This window comes from Elgaria multicarinata, chromosome 2, assembly GCF_023053635.1.
Source record: "Elgaria multicarinata webbii isolate HBS135686 ecotype San Diego chromosome 2, rElgMul1.1.pri, whole genome shotgun sequence".
Lineage (NCBI taxonomy): Eukaryota > Metazoa > Chordata > Lepidosauria > Squamata > Anguidae > Elgaria > Elgaria multicarinata.
This window is the reverse complement of record NC_086172.1, coordinates 165,390,899-165,412,289: the sequence shown is the minus strand read 5'-3', so window position 1 is coordinate 165,412,289 and position 21,391 is coordinate 165,390,899. Positions and strand designations below refer to the sequence as shown.

At 39.7% G+C, this 21,391-nt stretch overlaps 2 protein-coding genes and 1 non-coding gene across 3 annotated transcripts; 1 reads left to right on the top strand and 2 right to left on the bottom strand.

The window, feature by feature from the left end:
- Nucleotides 1-74: 74 nt before the first annotated feature.
- CINP (cyclin dependent kinase 2 interacting protein) lies at nucleotides 75-4,754 on the top strand. The gene is made up of 5 exons (XM_063118074.1): nucleotides 75-116; nucleotides 2,219-2,378; nucleotides 2,592-2,718; nucleotides 3,852-3,975; nucleotides 4,389-4,754. The coding sequence occupies exons 1-5, from the start codon at nucleotides 110-112 to the stop codon at nucleotides 4,589-4,591; spliced, it is 621 nt and encodes a 206-aa protein (XP_062974144.1). The 5' UTR covers nucleotides 75-109; the 3' UTR covers nucleotides 4,592-4,754.
- A 1,099-nt stretch (nucleotides 4,755-5,853) lies between these two features.
- ZNF839 (zinc finger protein 839) lies at nucleotides 5,854-19,160 on the bottom strand. Its single transcript, XM_063118491.1, has 8 exons — nucleotides 18,666-19,160; nucleotides 15,804-16,592; nucleotides 14,223-14,450; nucleotides 13,341-13,437; nucleotides 12,432-12,571; nucleotides 11,217-11,351; nucleotides 10,501-10,618; nucleotides 5,854-8,392 (listed from the first exon to the last, which is right to left on the bottom strand). The coding sequence occupies exons 1-8, from the start codon at nucleotides 19,158-19,160 to the stop codon at nucleotides 8,133-8,135; spliced, it is 2,262 nt and encodes a 753-aa protein (XP_062974561.1). The 3' UTR covers nucleotides 5,854-8,132.
- Nucleotides 19,161-19,912: 752 nt separating this feature from the next.
- TRNAI-AAU (transfer RNA isoleucine (anticodon AAU)) lies at nucleotides 19,913-19,986 on the bottom strand. Its single transcript has one exon. It is a non-coding gene; the product is annotated as a tRNA-Ile (tRNA).
- Nucleotides 19,987-21,391: the final 1,405 nt, after the last annotated feature.

Genomic DNA, 21,391 nt, shown 5'->3' with positions numbered 1-21,391 from the left:
CCAGGCGGCAGCGGCGGGACGGCTGAGCTGGGCGGGGCCGGACGTGAGCACACTTCCGAGGGGAGCGGCCTAACCTGAGGTCGCCTTTTGCTGCGGAGACCCGGCAAGGATGGCCGGTAAGTGTTGCCAGGGGCGGCGGCGGCGGGAGCCTAGGCCAAATCCCTCTGCTATTAGAAACGAGGCGAGGCAGGGTTTCTTACCACAGCATAGGCTACGGTGCTTAGTGATGACTAACTGAAGTCCCCTTCATTTCAACGCGTCTACTCTAGGGTGACCATATGAAAAGGAGGACAGGGCTCTTGTATCTTTAACAGTTGCATAGAAAAGGGGAATTTCAGCAGGTGTCATTTGAATATATGGAGAACCTGGTGAAATTCCCTCTTCATCACAATAGTTAAAGGTGCAGGAGCTATACTAGTGACCAGATTTCAAGGAAGGCAGGGCACCTGCAGCTTTAACTGATGAAGAAGAAATTTCACCAGGCTCTGCATATATACAAATGACACCTGCTGAAATTTCCTTTTCAATACAACTTTTAAAGATACAAGAGCCCTGTCCTCCTTTTCATATGGTCACCCTAGTCTGCTCTTAAGTTAGGGTGACCATATGAAAAGGAGGACAGGGCTTCTGTATCTTTAACAGTTGTACTGAAAGGGGAATTTCAGCAGGTGTTATTTGTATGCATGCAGCACCTGGTAGAATTCCCTCTGCGTTACAGCAGTTAAAGCTGCAAGAGCTATACTAGTTTGACCAGATTTAAAAGAGGGCAGGGTACCTGCAGCTTTAACTGTTGTGATGAAGAGGAAATTTCACCAGGTTCTTCATGACACCTGCTGAAATTCTTTTCAATACAATTGTTAAAGATACAGGATCCCTGTCACCCTACTTTAGTTAGATTCTCCCCCATACCACCACCACATCCTTGTACTCTTCCCAAAGGTAAAGGTGGCCCTTTGCTGCTTTCGATACATCTTTGTAGCGATTTACTCGTGGCTGTAAAGGAAGGAACAGGAGATAGACATTCCTCCATTTGTGGCGCTTAGGGCGCAATCTTATGTGCGTTTAGACAGGGAAAAAAGCCCTACAACGTTGTAGGACTTTCCCCCCTTGTCTAAACATGCATAAGATTGCACACTTATAGAGGTTTTGGGGGACGGGGGACGGGAAGAGACGAGTGGGCAGGGGGAGACATGACAGAACTTTATAAAATCATGCCTGACGTAAAGAAAATGAATAGAGGACTTCTCTCCCGTGCCCCGTTTCTTTCTCACGTATTTGTTTTGTTTAAACCATTTGTAATCCGCTTTTCAGCTGGAATGTCATAATACTAGGATGGGGGGCATGGCTCACCCAATTAAACAAATTATTTGACAAATTTATCTCAGACGTCTTGAGTTCTTCTTAGGACGTGAAATTATAGAATCCACTGTGAACCGCCTTCTGTGAACTGCATTCTAAAAAATTACATTGAATACAAATTCCAAAATTAATACAAGTCTTTACACATAAAATAAGTAAATAAAACAAATAAACTTCTGTTTAGTCAAAGGAGCTGTGAGAAATTAGAACTCTGATAAAATGGTAGATCTTATTTTGATAACACCTGCTAAAAATTTTGCAGTCACCTGCTTATTTTGGTCTGCAAGAAGAAAAGACACAGAAGCAATAATTGGCCACCCTGGAATAGATAACAGTAGTGGATTGATCACTTCTTTCCTCAAGTCACTGTAAAAAGTACAAAATAATAATACATGAGCTACTGTTTCGATACTGCCATCTCCACATGGGCAAATGCGGTTCGATTTTCATCAAAATGACGTAGTAGGTTGAGGAATTAAAGGATGGTATCTTCTCTTCTGCCCTTCCTCTCAGTAAGTAGCACTGTTAACACTTGCAAGTTGGATACAATACTGCAGTACACTATTACATTATTAGCAAGTTTTATATATGTGCAGGTCCGTAAAATTTCGTATTCAAGGTTGCTTACTTCTTGAGTTGGACTGTTTCAAGCTTGTGTATGTATGGGCAAGCTCTAAAATCCCATTATGCAGAACACAGTGCTTCAGGTTTTGTCTGCAGCTCTTAAACCTCAGGTGTGCAGGAAGTTCAAGGAAGAGTCACCAACATGTGAGATAAAAACCAAAAGTGTTTCTCTTTAATAGGACTCTGGCCTTTAGCTATTATGGTTAAGATGGTTTTATTGTATGTGTTTGACTAGCTAAAGGTTCAACACCAAGGACACCTGCATTATCAGTCAGTGCAAGAAAAATAAAAGATAATGTAGCAGACTGGCATAATTTAATGATGAAGTGGGAGACCCTGAATGATAATGGATTTACTACTGCTACCAAAATCGTGAACATCAAAATTGCCAAAGAGTAAGTATATTGAAGGAGCTTGCCTATGGTCCCTGAGCAAAGTTCATTTTTAAAATGAAAAGGGTTTTTAAAAATGCACATGGTAATAGATTTAAAAACCCTGCCTTCCATTACACACTAACCAAAGATGGTATAGGCAACAAGAAATACACAGCTGCAAGAGGTGTGGGGTGGATATATTTTTCATCCATACTGAAGGATATTTTTCTTTAGGTTTAAAGACCGCAAGTTGGAAATAGAATATGATAACATTGCCTCCGAGCCTGGAAGACTGTCACTTGACCACAATGTTGAATTGGAAGAGTGTTGTACAGAATTACTTGGGATCTTCAAAAATATGGTACTCCTCTTATTATGAACTTCTATATTGAAAAAAACAACCCTTCCTATTCCCACTGATCTACTAGATCAGTGGAAATGCAGCCCTTTCAGCTCGAGGCCTGCATTCTATTTCAAAGAAGCTTCTGGGGGCTGCATTTCAGTGATAATTTATTTATTTATTAAATTTATATACCGCCCCATAGCCGAAGCTCTCCGGGTGGTTTACAAAGCAGGTTTGACAGCAAAGGGTGGGGACGGGGATGCAGAAATACAAGCATATTTAACTTAACACTCTTACTTACAGTAACTATGTCTTAGGAAAGGCATTTCAACTTTTTAGAATGGGGAAAAAAACTGCACAAAACTAAGAAACGACCAAATGATCATTTGTTGGAGATGTGATGATGGGGTCATCTGGGTAATCCTGGAAGGCCAGATTTCACGTACTAGGACTGGATTTGTCCTGAGGTTCTGCACCCCTGTTCTAGATCAAGAGACCATACCAGGTAGATAATCCAGTTATCTTTTCAGTATCTATTTTTACAATTTTATTCAAGACAACATCCATCCACAGGAGGGCAAGAAGTCATCAAGAATATAAATCAGATTTAAAATTAATTTCTACCGGCAGGTCACTTCAAAGTGCCAAAAGGGAGAATTAAAGCCATACTTAGGGAGTAATCGTATGCATGTTTAGACACAGAAAGGCCTACAACTCCTAGCATTTCCATCAGCCATGCTGGGAGTTGTAGGCCTTTTTTCCTGTCTAAATGTGTATAGGATTGTGCCCTTAAAGTCTGTTGTGAAAAATGTCCTTTGAGAACATTCAGTTCGTTACTAATTGTTCATCCTAACTAGTGGTCTGGTCTAACATCAGTCTTTGAATCATTTCCCCTAGTTCTGAAGTTTTTGCTTCTGCAAGTGGTGACCAAATAGCACACAGATGATATTTTTTTTATATTGTATTGTGTATTTGTGCTTTTAACCTGTTGGTTGTCTTACTATGATTTTAATTTTTGTGAACCGCCCAGAGAGCTTCAGCTATTGGGCGGTATAGAATGTAATAAATAAAAATAAATTACATTTAAGTTAGAGTACTAGCTTCTTAAATAAAAAAAACCCTAAATGTATGCTTATCTTAAACTTTGTTAGGCAAAAATACATCAGAAAATGGAAAAACTGTGTTCAACAACTAAAGGGATCTGTGACTTAGAAACCTACCATCATGGAGAACATAAGACACCATTCTTCCACACATGGCCTACTCCCTATTTCTGTAAGTGAACTCTTTTTTGAAATTATGCTTATTTCTTTCCACTGAGAAAAGTTTATTTGAAAATGATACATCAAAATACGTTCATTAGCTTATATTGGTTCAATATGGCTTTCTATAGGAGGAACTATGGCTTGAATAGGACTCTCTTGAGGAGAATGCTTCACGTTAACACACAATTACAATTCCCAGGATTCTATATAAGTAAACCAGAGTAGATGTGTCTTAATGCTTGTACCTGGGTTTTAGTTGACCCATGGAACTTGGGTATTGGTGTATAGAAGTGTCTTAACATTATGTAATACTAGAAAGCTGTGGCTTGAAAAGTATAGGCAAGTAATCTGGGTAATGTTCCAAATATGAAATATAAAAGGAAGAGTTGCAGAGCTGCTTCATTTCTGTTTTTTCTATTTCAGATGAAGTTTCTGTCAAGCTCTTAGACATGTACTCAAAGGAACTAAAACTTAAGCAAACCATTGTGCAAGAGATTGCTCATACTACTGACCAAGATCTCATGATGGTTTATTTATCATCATGGTTGTATCAACCCTATATTGAGGATACCAACAAAGTACTGCTAGAAAGTATGTTGTTGGAAACGGGACACAGATTGGTCTAAACTCTCTCATTGCTTGAATTCATCTTTATCAACCTGAAGTCTGCCATTAAAACACTTGGATGGAACTGAAGTAGCAGAAATGACAGTGTTACTACATGTTGACTATTTATACATATATATTTTTGTATTTACTGACAGCTTTGTTGAATTTTTTTTAAGTGTACATACCTTCCCCTTTTGGTCTAGTAGGCCTATTAGGGGGCTTAAACTAATAGAATGAATGCAATTCTAAAACAACTTAATTAACTTTGCTATCTTTAAAAATCTTGATTCATAGTGTTTAGCATCTGATCAAACTCTCTACATTTTCTTTTAACTCTGAAGTTTTACATCATGAGGAATATATCTAAAACTAAGGATTTTTGTTTGGAAAGTAAATGTTTATTAATATTCTGTGTAAGGTTGGGATGGCTGAATCTGTTAACTTCAGTTTGGCTTAGTTTAATTTACCCAATCATGAGTTCATTTTGGCCCATTTCTACATCAGCTTGAATGCAGTAAGAAAGTAAGCACAAACTCTCACATAGTTTTCATTTTTGTACGCAACTTCCCATGTATGCAGATTTTTCAACTGATTTTTACCCTAACATAATGCATTTTGTGCATATTTGAGATGCGAATTGCGTTGCAAAATTCTGAAAATACAGATTTTTGGTTGCACAAGACGCTTCCAGTTTTAAGTTCTGCATGCCACATTTGTGTTTGGGAAGTGCAAATCATGTAAGCGTGTGTACGAATTTAGACTGAACCAATCTTTTCTCCATTCCTAATGTAAGGTAGCTGTGGTGACGATGGGTATACAACTCTTTTAGACAGCTGTATTTGGATACTCTAACAATGTTAAGGGAAAGATTATGAATATAGGGGACTGTGACCCCATTCCCCCACACTGGGCAAAGGTCTGAAGAGGGAGCCAGCTGTACCCACATTCATGAAGGATTCTCCATGCGTTTGCAGCAGGGTCCTGGTTCTGTGGAGCTACACAGGTGTGCCATGGTGGGACAGGGCTTCAAGGCATGGTCCTGTTCTCATGCTGCGTGGCTAATGTCTGAAGGGGGCTTCAGTCCCATCTGATTCCAGTATCATGACATGCTTGCAGGTGCTACTGTCTTCCATGCTACTGCCACTTGGCAAGTAATCAGACCCAAATGATAGAAAGTACAGACCTTACTAGTGTCATGTCACTATACCAATAAGTGACTCCTACAGTGTAAACAAGAAATGGGTGGTTATTCTTGAGGGCAAAATGAGAAAGCCAGCAAGTGCCCCAAAATTAAAGAGAAGAATCAGAATTTCTCATTTTAATAGGCTACTCATTTAACACATTGTATGTTTTCAAGGCACATGTTCAACAGGCATAGTGGTACCCAAGAAAAATAAGCAGCTCCTGCTGAAATCCAGCTGGAGCAGGAGATGGACATGTAAGCTGCACAAGACAGAGAGAAAGAGACAGGAGGAACAAAGTTCTACAAATAGTCCACACAGGAGAAGAAATCCTTTTTCAGCAACGGAGCTGCTAGAACTATTTTCTTTTTAAGGCACTTGTGGATATTGGATAACTATACACTTGCACCCAGTAAGCAAATGCTACAATTCTTGCTCAGGTTTGGCCCACAGCCACATACTTTTCTAGAACTGCTGTTATTGTTCTTTAATAACATAATCCTATACATGTATAACCAGAAGTCAATCCAAATGATTTCAATTGTATTGACTCCCTGCAGCTTTCATCAGCTGAACCACCACATTGAAACAGGTGCTGTAGGGTGGTTGTTGGATTCATCTGTTGGGATTTTTTGAGGCCACACATTTTTGGTAGATGTCTCTACTTCCAAGCACAACAGAATAAAGCTACCACAAACTGGCAAAGGTCATAGAACAGCAAGTTACGGTTGGGTGTAAACATCATAATTTACATTTACAAGTAAGAATAGGGTACATCCATCCCCTAAAATGGGAAACTAAATTTGAAGCTGGCTTTGAACAAGCCATTTGTGAATGTCTTACACATTAAATTTAATTCATGTTTAAATAAACCACTCATAACTGGCTAATACAGCTCCATCTGAAGTCTGTGTTTACCATCTTTGAACATTTGCTGTGTTCAAAGCCTTAAAATGACCAAGGCAAACCAAGATGTCAAGGGCTACATGATATGGTTTGCACATAGCAGCAGCAACAGTGGGTTAATTAACCTACAGTTTGCTGGGGTTGTATCCCATTTCCACGTTACATATGCAACCTCCTATCACCCAGATTGCAGGCTGTTGTATAACATGCAAACCAACCCAAAGTTAACGTACAATTAGTTGTTAAGTTAACTTTGGGTTGTTTAACCCATGAACAAACCAAGGTGTCCAGGTTCTCATGAAATGCAACAACAACCTTTGATTGGTCTGTTTAGCTGTTGATTACACAAAATGGAAGCAGTTTGTGGGTGACATACAACCTGGAATATTTAATTAACCCTTAATTTCCTGTCATTTTATGGGAACAGATCGTATGTGTAGCACCTTAAAGCCAACCTGCCTATCCTTCCATTTCAGAAAATGGCTCAAAGATACTTTATTCTCTCCAAAAGTGCATTTTTCAAATTGAAGGCCATTACTACTAATTTGTGGAAACACAGGTATTTATAGAACACTATTCTTTAAACTTAACAAGGATTTTACAGATGAAAAGTTAACATTAAAAATATCCAATAGAAAAATCCAGATAGCTCTCTATCTAATAGTTTACTTAGTCAAAATGTAGTGCAACGTATTTGGCTAATAAATTCATCCTAAGGGACAATTTGGTAAACAGTGCAGGTTATTAGGAATTTTGTTCCAACTTCCATACTTACTCTTCAAAATTGTTAGCTGTAATACTAATTACAGCCAAGCTAACAGAAGTAATAATAAATTAACACTGAGTAAGAAAAACATTTCAAGAAGTCTTTTAAAGAATGCCTCTATACATGTTCTTATAAGTGGCTTAATTTCACTAAGCATATTATCTTTACTTTCATTATGAGCTTGCAGTACTGCTAAGTGATACAATTTCCAAAGAACATGTATGGATCTCTAAAATAGTACCATCAATTTTTTTTATGTTACAATTCAGTTTGAGAGACAACAGGATAGCAACACCAGGTTGAGGCGAAGCTGAATGATTTTGTGTCCCTACATTAGAATTCCTGACACTCATCCATAATCCCAAACATTACTATTTCCCCCATTAACCACAATCTCCAGTTTTCATTGTCCAGTATACTATTCTATCCCACAAATAAATTCAATCACTTTTTAATGGACCGGCAAAGATTTTTCTAAGCTTTTATATGAAAAGCTCTCCAGCTGAGACCCAAATGTCTGACCTATTCCCATAGTGTTGGAGAAGATTTTGTGTCACTCAAGAACTCTTAGGGTGTTCAACAGTTTTGTCAAGTTATTTTCTTTTCCCTGATCTTGACGTTTTTCACCATCATTTTCTTCATGCTCTGACCAGGTAGGATTCTGACAACATTTTTCCGAAGCTAGGGGTTTATAGAACTCAAGATTCATTTTGCTGTATTCCAACTTAAGTTTCCTTGTATGAGCTCTTCTTGTAAACTTCCTTCGCCAATAGTTGACAATGTTTCACCTTGTGAGGTTAGGCAGTCTGCTGTACTTGAAGTTTGCAAGCTCTCAAGACTCACTTGTGTGCAATTGTGTAAATCCAGAGCTAGTCTATCATTTGCCACTTCTATTTCAAGAGATTCATGTTGCTCCTTTCCCCATATTATATTTCCACAGCAAGTATTTGCTGCACAGCTGCACTCTAGAATAAAACATTAATTCAAATGAACAAAAAAACCACAATTTACATGTATCTTTAATAGCAGGCAAACTGGAATGTATTTTTGTTACAAAACATGCCTAAATGACATTGGCATCATTATCCACATACGATTTGTTTTAAAACTGTTTAACTCTGAAACTAAGCATTAAATAATATTGTAGGACAAATTTATGTCTACCAAAGCTTCTAATCTGGCAACACATGAAAAACATGCTGGCCAGCAATGCTGCATTGAACACTTAATGTACACCTGTCATGGAACAGAACAGCCTTGGGCTTGAGCTCCATCACAACATGGCCTCACTGAGTAGCTTTCAGTACATCTCCAGCTTAGTTTCAAGTCTATGAAGTGGAAAGTATCTATGTCATACTGCAGAAGCAGAAAGTGCTTATGTGCATGTAAGAGGGAGAGGGCGGTGATCAATTCAGTACTACACTGAATCCTGCTCTGGAAGGTCCCTAGTTTTTTAGGAATGGCTTTTTAGCAGTGTAAGGACCTGTAGATAGGGAGCGAGAGCTACAATGTGGGCTCAATCTTCAATACCTGGATAGGCAAGATTAACCACTAATTTTCTACTTTGTTTTAGAACTAGTATAAAAATAGATACTTGAGTTACAACTGGTTATATCACATTCCACTGCCATCCTAGAAATCTACAGAATGATGCAGCTAGTTTTGCATGCCTGAGCTTGTGTTTCTCAAACAAGCCTCCCTGATACCACACTGCAAATTGCTTTGAAACTGAAGCAGCTTTCAAATGCAGTTTGCTCAGGCTGATGCTATGTCCAGTGTTAGGTAGCTCTTGAGGCCACAAGGCAGCTTACTACTCACACCTAACCTATCTCACAGCAGGCTCTCTCTGGGCTCCTCTCCCTCATCTGCACTGTGATGTGGTGGCAGCTCTTCCCCTTCTTCCCTTTCAAAGGGAAGGTGGCCATGGGGGAGGGTAGAAGAGAGAGTCAATGGTAGCTCCTAACTATTATTGTGGCACACTTCTGCAAGCCAACAACCCACAATGACTAAAAGTAGGCTGAGGACAGGTGGCAGCTAGGAACAGCAACCATTCACCTGCCCTTTTCCTCTCAGCAATTATTTCTACTGGCAGCAATGACAAGCAGCAGATGCCACATCTTGCCCACTGGCTGGCCCAGGAAGAGGAGACACCACCAGTGGCAGCTGCACAGATAAAGTGGCATGCTTAATAAGGTAGCCTCAACAAGGGTCATCTTGCCAAGTCCCAAGCTGAAGCTAGCCCTGTTTGTCAGTACTGATGTGGCCTCCATGTTTAAGGCCCGAGACAACTGCCTCCTTCCCCCTGCAGCCTGGAAAAGAGATGTACTTTAAAAAAGCATATGCAGCAACATAGCAGGGAACAGTAACACAGTGCCAGAGAAGACATTTCATTTTCAAATGGTAGATGCAAGTACAGCTTTGCCTGCTCTTAAACAAAGACTTCCCTAGTTGAAGGCAGAAGGTCATGAGAAGATGACGAGGTCATTTGTGACTTCGTTAAGCTTCTGTGGCCAGTTATCCACATTCAAAGGCTAGTCATGAAGCAAAAAGTAGCTGACACTGTTACAGGGTAACTTGCCCAATTATGGGCATTAGGGAGGAAGGTTTTGGGCATATTTTTATTCTTCCAATCATGCATCTTACATCAGGCCAAATGAAGGCATTGCAAGTCCAGAGGTCATATGTTTAAAATTGGAGGAAGAAAGGTTGACGACCTGGTGAATATGTACAAAAATCACATCAGTAGGACAGGAATTATGACTACATCAGCAAAAACAAGTTTTAAAGCAGCTTATAGAATTAGGTCACAAAGACATAGATCATTGTTGTGAGAAATAAAGCTTGCTGGGTGACCTGTAGCCAGTCATGCCTTCACAGCCTAACACCAAAGTAGCATAAATAGTAGCAAATATGAAATTCTTACATAACCAGAAGCTTCTTTCTGCCCCCACCCCACCCACCCCTATCAACCTCAACAATAGTAATAGACCTATACTACCCTCCCAGCTTTATAACTATTTGCCTGTCATTTTATCTTCAGTATCAAATGGAGATGTTAAAACTCAAATACCACCTTCATACGTAGGACTTATTTCCTTTATTCCGCTATCATTTGAGTAATCGATATTCACATTCTCCAACAAATTTTCCACTCTAGTCTTCTTTGCAAATGGCAACATTTCACTTGAACTCTATTGATAGAGAATGGGGGGGGGAATCAACTCATCTGATCTATATATTGTAAATAATGTAAATAATGAAATAAATCAAATAAATATTTCTCTAATATCGTATTATTTACTACTGACATTTATATACCACTTTATCTGCTAAAAAGCCATCAAGTTAGAACAATAAAAATATCCAACCATTAAAAACAAGAACATTCAAAACATTAAAAATCATAGGAATTAGATACACAATAATTCTTCCTAAGAACTTTGGAGTAATATTAAAAACTAAAAAGTTACAACATTTCAGAAAACATTCTGCTGCATAGTCTCATTTGGCAGTATTTTGCTGCCAAAACATTGCCAATCCAAAAGGAATCAAGTTAATGTCATTTACTAAAGGTATACAGTTTGCTTTAACCTAGTTGTAATAAATGTTGCAAAGTAAACACCACACAATTCAAATTTTGGGATGAAGAATGTAAGTAATTTTCAGCCCAGCCATGGCACAGGTGAGGCATATACTGAAGACAAGACATATCCATGCAAAATAAAGAACACCAGAAAGGTTGGTATGCTGCTAAGATCTGTATGTTAATATGGCAAAATTCACACATACCTCAGGTACTCGTTTCTGTCCTGAAATTTCTGTAAATACATGCCCACCAGTAGTTTTAATACACCCAGGAGAAGAGTCTGCTTGAGTCTTTTGTACTGCAAAAGAACTCTTTGTAATTCCTAGTGATTCAGCAAGCTATAAAAGAGAAGACAGAGGAATAGAATTCACTAGGAAGCCTCAATGGAAATGACAAGGGGAAATGCTGCCCAGTAAACCGCCCGGACCACTTCGGCTATGGGGCGGTATATAAATGTAATGTAATAAATAAATAAATAAATACCAGGGAAAACCTAAGTATTATTACAGCAATCTCTCTCTCTCTCCCTCTCCCTCCCTAGCTTACTTTTTTATTTTTCCTAAGTGGCTGGGTATGCTTCAGAACAAAGCAATGGGCTGCAGCCACTTGCCATTTTCATTTCCTAATAATCTCTCTCACATTATGTGAGAACCAGAGACATTCTTAAAAACAAAGATGGCTGACTCTTTGCAGCATCCCAGCAAACCAATTTAAAATTTTTTTTACAGTACGTAAAAAAAAACCACCTTTACAAATTAAGAGCAGGGAGCCTAGCAGGTGCAAGGAAGGTATCCACAGACACACTGGTGCTCATGGGGACCCCAGACTTATATTGTGAGATATTGATACATCAGTAGTACCTGCTTTCCTTATTCCACAAATGGTCACCCGGGAATGCTCTGCTTGCAGCAGATAAAACTTCGAATGTTTTTTTTAAGTAGGTGGAGAAATATATACCAACAATCATTGTTGTGTTTACTTCTTTGAAATCATGAGGCAGGGCAAGACTGGAGAATATGTGGCCTCCAGATGTTGTTGGATTCTGATTCTCAGCAGCCTGGCCAGTTGTGAGGAATGATGGGAGCTGTAGTTCAACAACATCTGGAGGGCCACACATTCCCCCATACCTGCAGTAAGCTATACTATTCAGAATAGAAGAGCAAATATAAAGTAACAGCTATTTAATCAGAAATCTCTGCTTATCAATTAATCTTCACTTTCCTTCTTTTATTTATAAATTTAAATTCATATCCTGCCTTTCCACCAAAACCGGTGCTGAAGTCAGCTAACAATAATAAAACAGAGATTAAACACAAATTTATTTTTAAGCCAGTGTGTTGCTTGATATCACAGATACATAATTTGGCTGACCGAATCTGACTAACAAAGACAACAAATGCAATTGCCCAGCATATTACCTTGGGGTCTTTTATTTCCAAAGGCTCCTTCAATTCAGGACTGCTGAAATAGTCTTGGCACATTTTCTTTATTATAGCATGTAGCTCTTCAAATTCCCGGTATATATCTGGAAGGAGCACTTTTGCTGGACATTTTTTCCCTACCTGTTCAAAAACAAAAGCTAAATAAATAGAAGTATGTTCACAAATCACAAGCTCCAAGCTTCATTCAAGCCCATTATCATGGAAATAGAGCAGGTGATCATACACATGGTTCCTTACCAAGATTAACTGCAGAAAGCACCTTTTAAAACTCTCGCTGTAAGTCCCACACTGGTCCTCCATCCTGTCACAAATGTTTTATGTCTCCTATCGCTTGACAACACTGACTAGGCTGTACTTATAGGAGCAGAGGTATCAGTCCCCTTAACTACCACTGGCTTAAGTTGCTCTTATATTACACAGGGACTGACCAAGTAGGCACCAGAATTTTAAAATGCAAAACGATAGTCTGAATTCTAAGATCCATAAACTTACATTAAATTAAAAAGCATAAATGCTGCCTATATGCTGTGGTTTTGTGTATGACACCTTATGAATTCATAATGAAAGCTTTGGAGTCTTTGAAGGGAAGACACTGGTCAAGAACAGATGGCAATTGCTGTTCCTCAGGCAAGAAAAATTTTAATGGGGTAGCTGGAGTGAAATAAGAAATAATGCTTTCCCCTTAAACTATTATTTACAGCAGGGTGGGGAAAGTGATGCACCTCACTTTTTCAGTTCCTTCTTGTAATTCCCTATGGTCCTGGTTGATCTGGCATCACCCACTTTTTGTTCATGCCAACATGGGAGAATCAGCTTTAAGGAGATTGTCTACAGGTGACAAAATGTGCATAAATCTTCTTGAGAATTCAAGGTCTATCATTAAACTTGCCTTCATCAGTAGGAAATCAAATACAGTAACAAGTGTTGTAAAGCGTGGAACAGCCAGCTCCATGAAATCTTCATTGCGACATTGCTGAATCAGCTATTAAAGACCATAATAATTTCTTTAGAGAAGCCATAAAGTCACATTGCTAAAACGCCAACTCTAAATACATGAAGATTAGGAGAGAAAGAAGAATGCATGAAACCTGTGCAATTTGTTGTAAGACAGATAAATCACACTGAGAAATGCCAATAATAAAAATTAGTTCTCATCCTCATTGCAGTAAAAAAAAAATCCCAAAAAGATATATTAAACAGCCACCTCACACAAGATTCTTCCTACTCTGAGGAAGTAGAAAGTAATGTATAACACATGTACACCATCACATATAAAGCTCACACAAGTGGACCATTTTGCCATGGCAAAATATGTTAAGAATTCACTCCAAGTTTTCAGAAGGGCCAAATCCCCACCCTCTCTACCATGCCAAAGGCTAGTTACCAAGTAGAATCTTAGCTGGCACATTCTCAGACCAAGGTAAAATAATAAGGCTATCACCTGATCAATTAAGTCAATTAATTGTGTGAGTTTTAAATTACATTTGCATAAATTTATACAAGAACCACCAAAGGTTTTGCTGAAATAATCATGCATGTGTGTGTGTGTGTGTTGCAGCAGGCACGCTTAGAAACATTCCCTCCTGTAAGTGGAGGGGAAATGCCTCTAAGATGGTGCTTTAATACTTACGTTAAAAATAATTTTACAAAAGCATGTTGCCAAACTCCAGGGGCCTTTTCAGACTATCACAGGGTTTGAGCTGATTAACTGACTAAAGTTGCATTATTAGACAAATAAGCATCAATAATTGTGAAAAAGAATCATACCTCTTTTACATTAGCTTTCCTTCTAAATACATTGTGGTGCTCTGCTGACATATTAAGAGACTTGGAAGGGAACTGACCAGGCCTGCTAAACGTTCCAGAATACCTTGATCTTTTACACATCTTTGGTCGGCCACGCCTTCTTGGTCGCTTGGGTCTTCCATGACCAGAGTGGAGTAAATGGGTATTTTGTTGTTCTGCAGACTTTCTATCTTCTGCAGATGTATCAGACTAAAACAAAATTCATATTGGTCCTTTAAAACTGTTGCCTTTATGTACTGATTTTTCAGTCTGTATCCCAGTAGTCCATGAACCTGGAAAACCATCAAAAAAGCACACACACTTCCCACAACTCACCTCCAGACAAGTAAGATGGCAAGTTCCTTTTCTCAAACCACACTGTGCCATCAATATCACTGCCTCATGAGTTGAGTTTTCTGTCAAACTAAGTGGTGCTGTTTTAAGATATTTTGATGCAGACCCCGCCTGCTTCCACCCACTTTTTATTTATTTAGATTTTTTTTATTCCCCTGCCACTGAATGGGCGCTTGAGGAAATGTAGAATAAAAACAATACTGTGGAATGGGAAATAGCATGGATACTAGGGCAACAATGAGGCCAAATGACAAGGCCTCAGATATGGAACTCCTAGCCTTCTCCACCCTTGCAACCGCCAAGCAGCAGTTTTCATTTGCTACTTCTAAACAAACCTCAAGCTGGTTCCAGTAGATGAATAGGAGAAAGCAAGGGAAACTAGCAAAACGTTTGCACCCTACCAAAGATATCTAGCAATCAAGACCAATAACTAAAAGTATTTTAAAGCCTTTTGAGTCATTCTACATGTAACAATTACTTGTAACATCATATGCAATTAAGATTGCACAAAGTATAGATAATTAAAATGTCTGTATAGTGTGGTTTTAGAGTTCCCATTACAGATAAGAAATTGCCTTTATACTAGATTAGTTATTAAATAGTTATGGTGGAATCCAATTAAGCAGTTCAGCAGAACTGCTTCCATCAGCAGAACTAGGAGGGTGATTTCCCCTCTCCCCTGCTGCTCACCTTTCAATTCTGCTACAAAGGGTTGGGAGACCCTCCAGAGCAAGTGCTGTTGTATGACCAGACTTCCGCTCATACCATCCAAATCTGTCACCAGTGACCTCCAGCCAAAGCAAGTTCTCCCTTCACAATGCAGGGACAGAATGGTTCTCATTCTCCTTTCTAGCCTTGAAGAGCTGCTGGGTTTTTAGGATTAAAAGAGAAATGAAGAGACCAGCATGCAGCTTCAACAGCCCAGTTCTTCAAATACATGCCTCTGTCACAGAGCTCTCTTTCTCTGAGGTTATGATGCGAGATGCTGCTTGTACCGGAAATAATGAGAGGGGAAATGAGCAGAATAATCTGTAAAGATAGATTCCACTTAAATCCCTGAAGGTTCATTACAAAGAAAAAATATATTACATTTCGCACAATGCCCATAGGTGGATTTCCCCCAATTCTATTGTTAATACATTTTTATTAAACAGGCAGTAATTAGTAGTGGTAAAAAAAAAAAGTCTAATGGGTACTTTCACCACTTACCTTCCCAGTATACTCCAGCAGTGGCATCCCATTTACAGAAGATGGTGAAAGTTCTTGCTGCCCATGGTCTGGATTAAGTTTATAGTGCCGTGCTAATCCTCCTTTTCCTATGTAGGATTTTTCACAACGTTGACATTTAAACAATTTTGGCCTCAGATCATAATTCAAAGGATCAAATAATGAACACACTTCCTTCTCCTCACCACCTTCATCATCTTCCAAATTTAGCTCAGAATAGTCATCAGAATCAGACTTGTGGCAGTCAGCCAAGTCTTCAGTTTTAATGAATTTGTAATCCTTAGCTTTATATTTTGGAGGTCGTGAAATCCGTCCAGAACGGGTTTTCACCTTGAGGGATTTTTTAACCTTTTGCTCTTCTTGCTTCTTCTCTTGGTTTATTAATGAGTTTGCTGAACAAGCTGAAACCAGAGCAACATTTGGAGAATCTGCTGCAGCTACAGATTTGTTTTTCTGTCCGTGTAGTAGTCCATGTGTTGTTAGCTTACCTACAGATACTTGTCCAAGGGGATGTAAAGGGCGCTGCAGAAGTAGCTGAACTGTAGGTTCAGAAGAATTACATAAGAAAAATTGCTGTGACCCAGTTCCTGCAACTGGCTTTAACTGAATAATTTGGGGATTGATGACATTGAGTCCTAAAATCCTGGAATTCTTCACAGCTGTCTGAGCCACGGTAACATTTTTAGACAGAACTGTTGCAGGAGATAGTGCTGACCTTTCTTTCCCTTTTTTCTGTTCAGACTCTACTTGAACACAGATAGCTTCCAATTGCTTTAAGAAGAAAAAAAGCAAGACTGTTTAAACACAAAGTTTTCACACACTATGCATCACATTTTACATATCTCATGTTATATATCACAGTTTATGTATCCATTGTATGCATTCCATTTTAGGTGAATGGGCTCCACTGGTGTGTTCATGGGCTCCAGCTATGGAGTGTCAGGGGTCACAAAAATCATGATTTAAGTCCTTCTGGAGACTGAGCAAAGAGGCCCTTGCAGAGCAGAGACAGCAACTGTAGCGTCAGCAGTTCCAACATCCTGAGGAACAACAACTTGAAATAGCAAGCTTATGGGGCACTGAACCACATAGAATAAGACAGTTTACTGATTTGTGACTCAATGTCTCAAGGGCAGGACAATAACAGGAAGCATATATGGGGTGATTGATTGGAAACAAATGGATATAAAGTGCCCTGAAATCAGGAGCCTGCATTACATTGAACTGAACTATCATGTTCTTTGTAAGTAATAATGCACCAAAATACGTGGTATTTTATGGCGTTTCGTAAGTCGAAGAAACAACCCTTGTCTCCAAGAGTTTACAATCTAAAAAAATTGACTGCCAGTGTCTTGGGATGATGGGAGGGGCATCTGGAGGGCATCAAGTTTTGAATGGCGATTGCTCAATATTGTTTTTAGATATGTTGTCTTTGTGTATATTCTTTGCGTGATTTATGTAAATGGTTATTTTAATGTTTTTACTGTAATTTAATGTTTAATGTTTTTAATCTTTGTAAACTGCCCAAAGAACCTGTTATGGGGTGGTATATAAATGTAATAAATAATAATTGAGCCAAGGACCTTATGAAAAAGATGAGTTTCCAATAGGGATCAAATGGAGATGAAGAGAAGCCATATAGTGTTAGCTGCAAGCTGATATTTGTCCTTGGCAAGTACTTTGCTAGTTAAGTTTGCAATTGTCAGTGGAGAGAACAGTTAGGTGATGCATTCTGAATAGTTAGGATTCTCTTCAATTTTGAATGACATTTTGAAGAAGACTTACTTCTCAAGTGCTCAGAAGATTGCAGCCTTAAGAGCACAATCTTAAAGGATTGCTCAGTTGAGATCAGGGTGGTCTGTCTATTCCATGCCCTGCCAGCTGGTGCAGTGATAGGAGAAAGCCTCCTTTTCTTTCCATTTTCAGCTAAACAAGCTTCTCAACCTACTTTGTTGTTGGTGCGATGGGTGACGGAGAGGCTTTAAAATCCTGCAGATTTTGGTCTCATTCTCTCCCACTGTCAAGCTAATTTTCTCCCTCCCCAGGTTCTTCCAACAGTGCTGTTGCAACTTTAGAAGAGCAGCTTTCCTTGGCGGGGGGAAGAATCGGATCTCAGACAATTCACTGGGTTCCCACATGTGCTGTGAAGGACTTACTGCCACTTAATGCCAACCTTAATATGGTGCCCAAGCACTCATGAAATCAATGGGTTATGTGGGGAAGCCAGTGTGGTGTAGTGCTTAGAATGTTGTATTAGGACTGTGGAGACCTGAGTTCTACCCCAGACTCGGCTATGAAGCTCACTGTGTGACTTTTATTGCTGATCTTCCTGACAGGGTTGATGTGGGGGGGGGAATGGAGTGGAAGATCAAGTACACCACCTTGGGATCAATAAGATAGAAATATAATAAATAATAACTACATAAACTTGTTCTCTGGGAAGACTGCTGCCTTGTAGCAGTGCCTGCTTGATTCTACTTATGCATCTGCTTGTGGGTTGTATCCAAAGTTAGTCCTACTTCGAATAGACCCATTGAATGGCACTTATATTAGTCATGAATTACTTAAGTCCCATTCATTTTAATGGGTCTAGGAGGAGCTAACACTGGACCTTAGTAACCTTGTATGTTTGTACATACAACAAATATTACCAACACATAATGGTAAGTCTCTGCTGCTCTATCGCATTCAAAGGAGACTAAGGAGAGTAGAGCTGTTCCCTACAACTATTTACCACCAAGGAAAGTGGAGGAAATCATATAAAGCTATTACTTGAATTAAGTATGACCCCATCCCGCCCTTCCAATCTAACGGAAAACCCCAAACAGTCTGGCAGGCTTATACCTTGGGCGGAAGGAGCCTGGTGGGGGCAACAGGCGCCGCGGCAGATTTGCCCTGCTGGAGGGCGACCCGCTGGGCCACGCTCTGCAGCTGCTGAGCCGCGTTGTGCAGGATACTAGACAGCGGCGGCAGGGGCCCCGAAGGCGAGGCGGAAGCCGCCAAGCTGAAGCCTTCACCCAGGGTAGGACGAGGCGGAGGCGGCGCCAAGGTGTTGTTGTCCTGGGCTGGCGACGGAAAAGCCCCATTCCGCTGCGAGGTTACAGCAGCCTCGGCGTCACCCCTCCCCGCCTCATTTCCAAGGGGTGGAGGAGGCGTCTCGTCCAGCAGCTTTCTCGGGCCTTCTCCGGCCACAACCCCCGGCGGTTCCTCTAGCTCCCTGCAGCCGACTTCAGTCACCAGCGTGGACAGGCTCTCCTCGGGCTGTCGGTATAAAAGCGTCTCAGAAGAAGCGGCCGCCTGGACCTGAGCAACAGCTTCCATCCTCTCGGAAGCCGCCATCTTGTAATCGTGTGAGGGGTGGGGGAGGTTGCTCAAACCAATCCTAACTATGCGCACGCGCGAGCGGTTCAAAAGCCAGCCACGCTGGACCAATAGAAATGCGTCGCCGCCACCGCCGTGATACGTCATTAGAGAAGGAAAATCATCACGGTGAAAAACGACATGGGACAAATTATTTGAAAACGCGTTCTGTAATTGTACGGAATCCCGCCTCCTCTTCGAATTCGTGCCTTATGGCCTATGCGCCGCTGCTGTTTGGTTTCGCAGCAGCTCTTAAAGGCAAACTCAACTCAGTCCGGATTTCGGGCAAATGCAAATGAAAGCAGGAATGGATTATAGAAGCGGAGCTTTTTTTTTTGCATTGTGAAGAGGCATCTTCTTTTTAAAAAAATATTTTTTTTAATTGGCAAGATAAAAACACCACTCGGTCGCAACGAGATGAAATGGGGTTGAAAAATCTTGATAATTCTGACTTGACTTAGCTTCCGTAGCGAGCAGTTACTGATGCCTGCAGAGAGATATAAAGTCAAGTTTTTTTTTTATTCAACAGTGGAGCGAAAGTTTCCTTTTTGTTTTGTTATTGCGAGGGTAATTTAATTTTTAAGTCCAGCCTTTTTTGCTAGGATCTTAAACATGCCATTATTCATATATAACACAATTTTTTCTTGTTTCTTGTATAAACGTAGTTGTATGGATTATTTGTTGTACGATAGAGTAACAAATATTCGCTTGAGAAGCAAAATACTCGCTTGTGGCCCGTACGGGGATCGAACCCGCGACCTTGGCGTTATTAGCACCACGCTCTAACCAACTGAGCTAACCGGCCACATAGTTAAGGTGCTCGCCCTCGCGTTGTTTCTGCTAATCACACAGGCTAAATTTTGGCTATTTAAGTACATAGAAACAGGAATTATCTTTCTGTTATACATTTCACTGCTTTAAATCACAAATTTATATTTCACTGTCAATCTAAGCAGCGCAGGTTCAATATGATCTCTCTGAGAAGAGTGTGAAACGGTTATTAATTGCAATGATCAAAAAAGGAGAAGAAATCAAGTATACTTTTAGTAACCTGTACCTCAATTAATGCATGTCTGTCAAATGACCATATCTAGACAGCATCATACGCCACCATACTGTTGTGTTGGTTTTTTTTTAATATGTATAGCTGGGGAACGATAAGGATGAATTGTGCGCACAGTTGAATTGATTTTCACAGCTGGAGACAGCCCCGAAGATTGGATTTTTAAAACCCCATTACACAGAATCTACATTTTCTCAATATGTGCAGCAGTTGTCGAGATCTAGCAAATTGGAACATAATGCTGGGGCAACAATTCACAGCGAAGTGACTATGATATTCTTACAGCCCCGATTCTGCAAATGGGACAATTCATGCAAGAGCAATTCAACACCAGCATGTAAATTTTGTAAAGGTCACTGTAGCTAATTTGCAGTACTGTCATTTTTTATTTATATAGACGTTTTTTCGCAGGAACTTGGTTTTTTCTCCATCTGGAAAATATAGTAGTCATCCTCTCCCAAAATCTACTACTAAACCAAAGTACTTACATTGAAACTAATATACAGTGTGCTCAAATACATGTTTATATCCCACTGACTACAATGTGATGGAATGCTCCCTAATTTAGGATTTTAATGTCAATCTTATAGGATGTCAATACTAGTGACCCCATTTGTCTTGAATGATGTCCTATGAACTTTCAACAATTTATTTCCAAATAAGTGATTTGGATAACAGCTTGGATCTGAACACAGGAAAGAGTTTAAATGAATCATGGACTATAGTTCTGGTTCAGTGAATGTGGGGCTTTGTTAGTTGTCTGTCCTTAGGGCCGGCAATCCTATACCCATTTTCCTGGGAGTAAATGTAATTAAATTCAATGCGGATTACTTCTAAGTATGCACAGGATTGCAGTTTTAAGTTGCCGTTACTGGTGTAGTGGAGCCTAGGCTCACAAGGTTGGATTTATTTATTTACTGTAATTTTAAAGTGCCCAATAACCAAGACTTCTGGTTGGGATATAATGCATAAAAAATGTACAGTACAAATGGGTTGTTGTTGGGTGTGTGTGTTTTTTAAAAAACACCAGAATAAAAACAGCAGTGAAGACTAAAACCATTACAAAATCATAAAGCCAGATTAAAACCAGCAGCTGAATAGAGTACTAAAAACAATTCTTAAAATGCTTTGGAGAATAAAAAGGTCA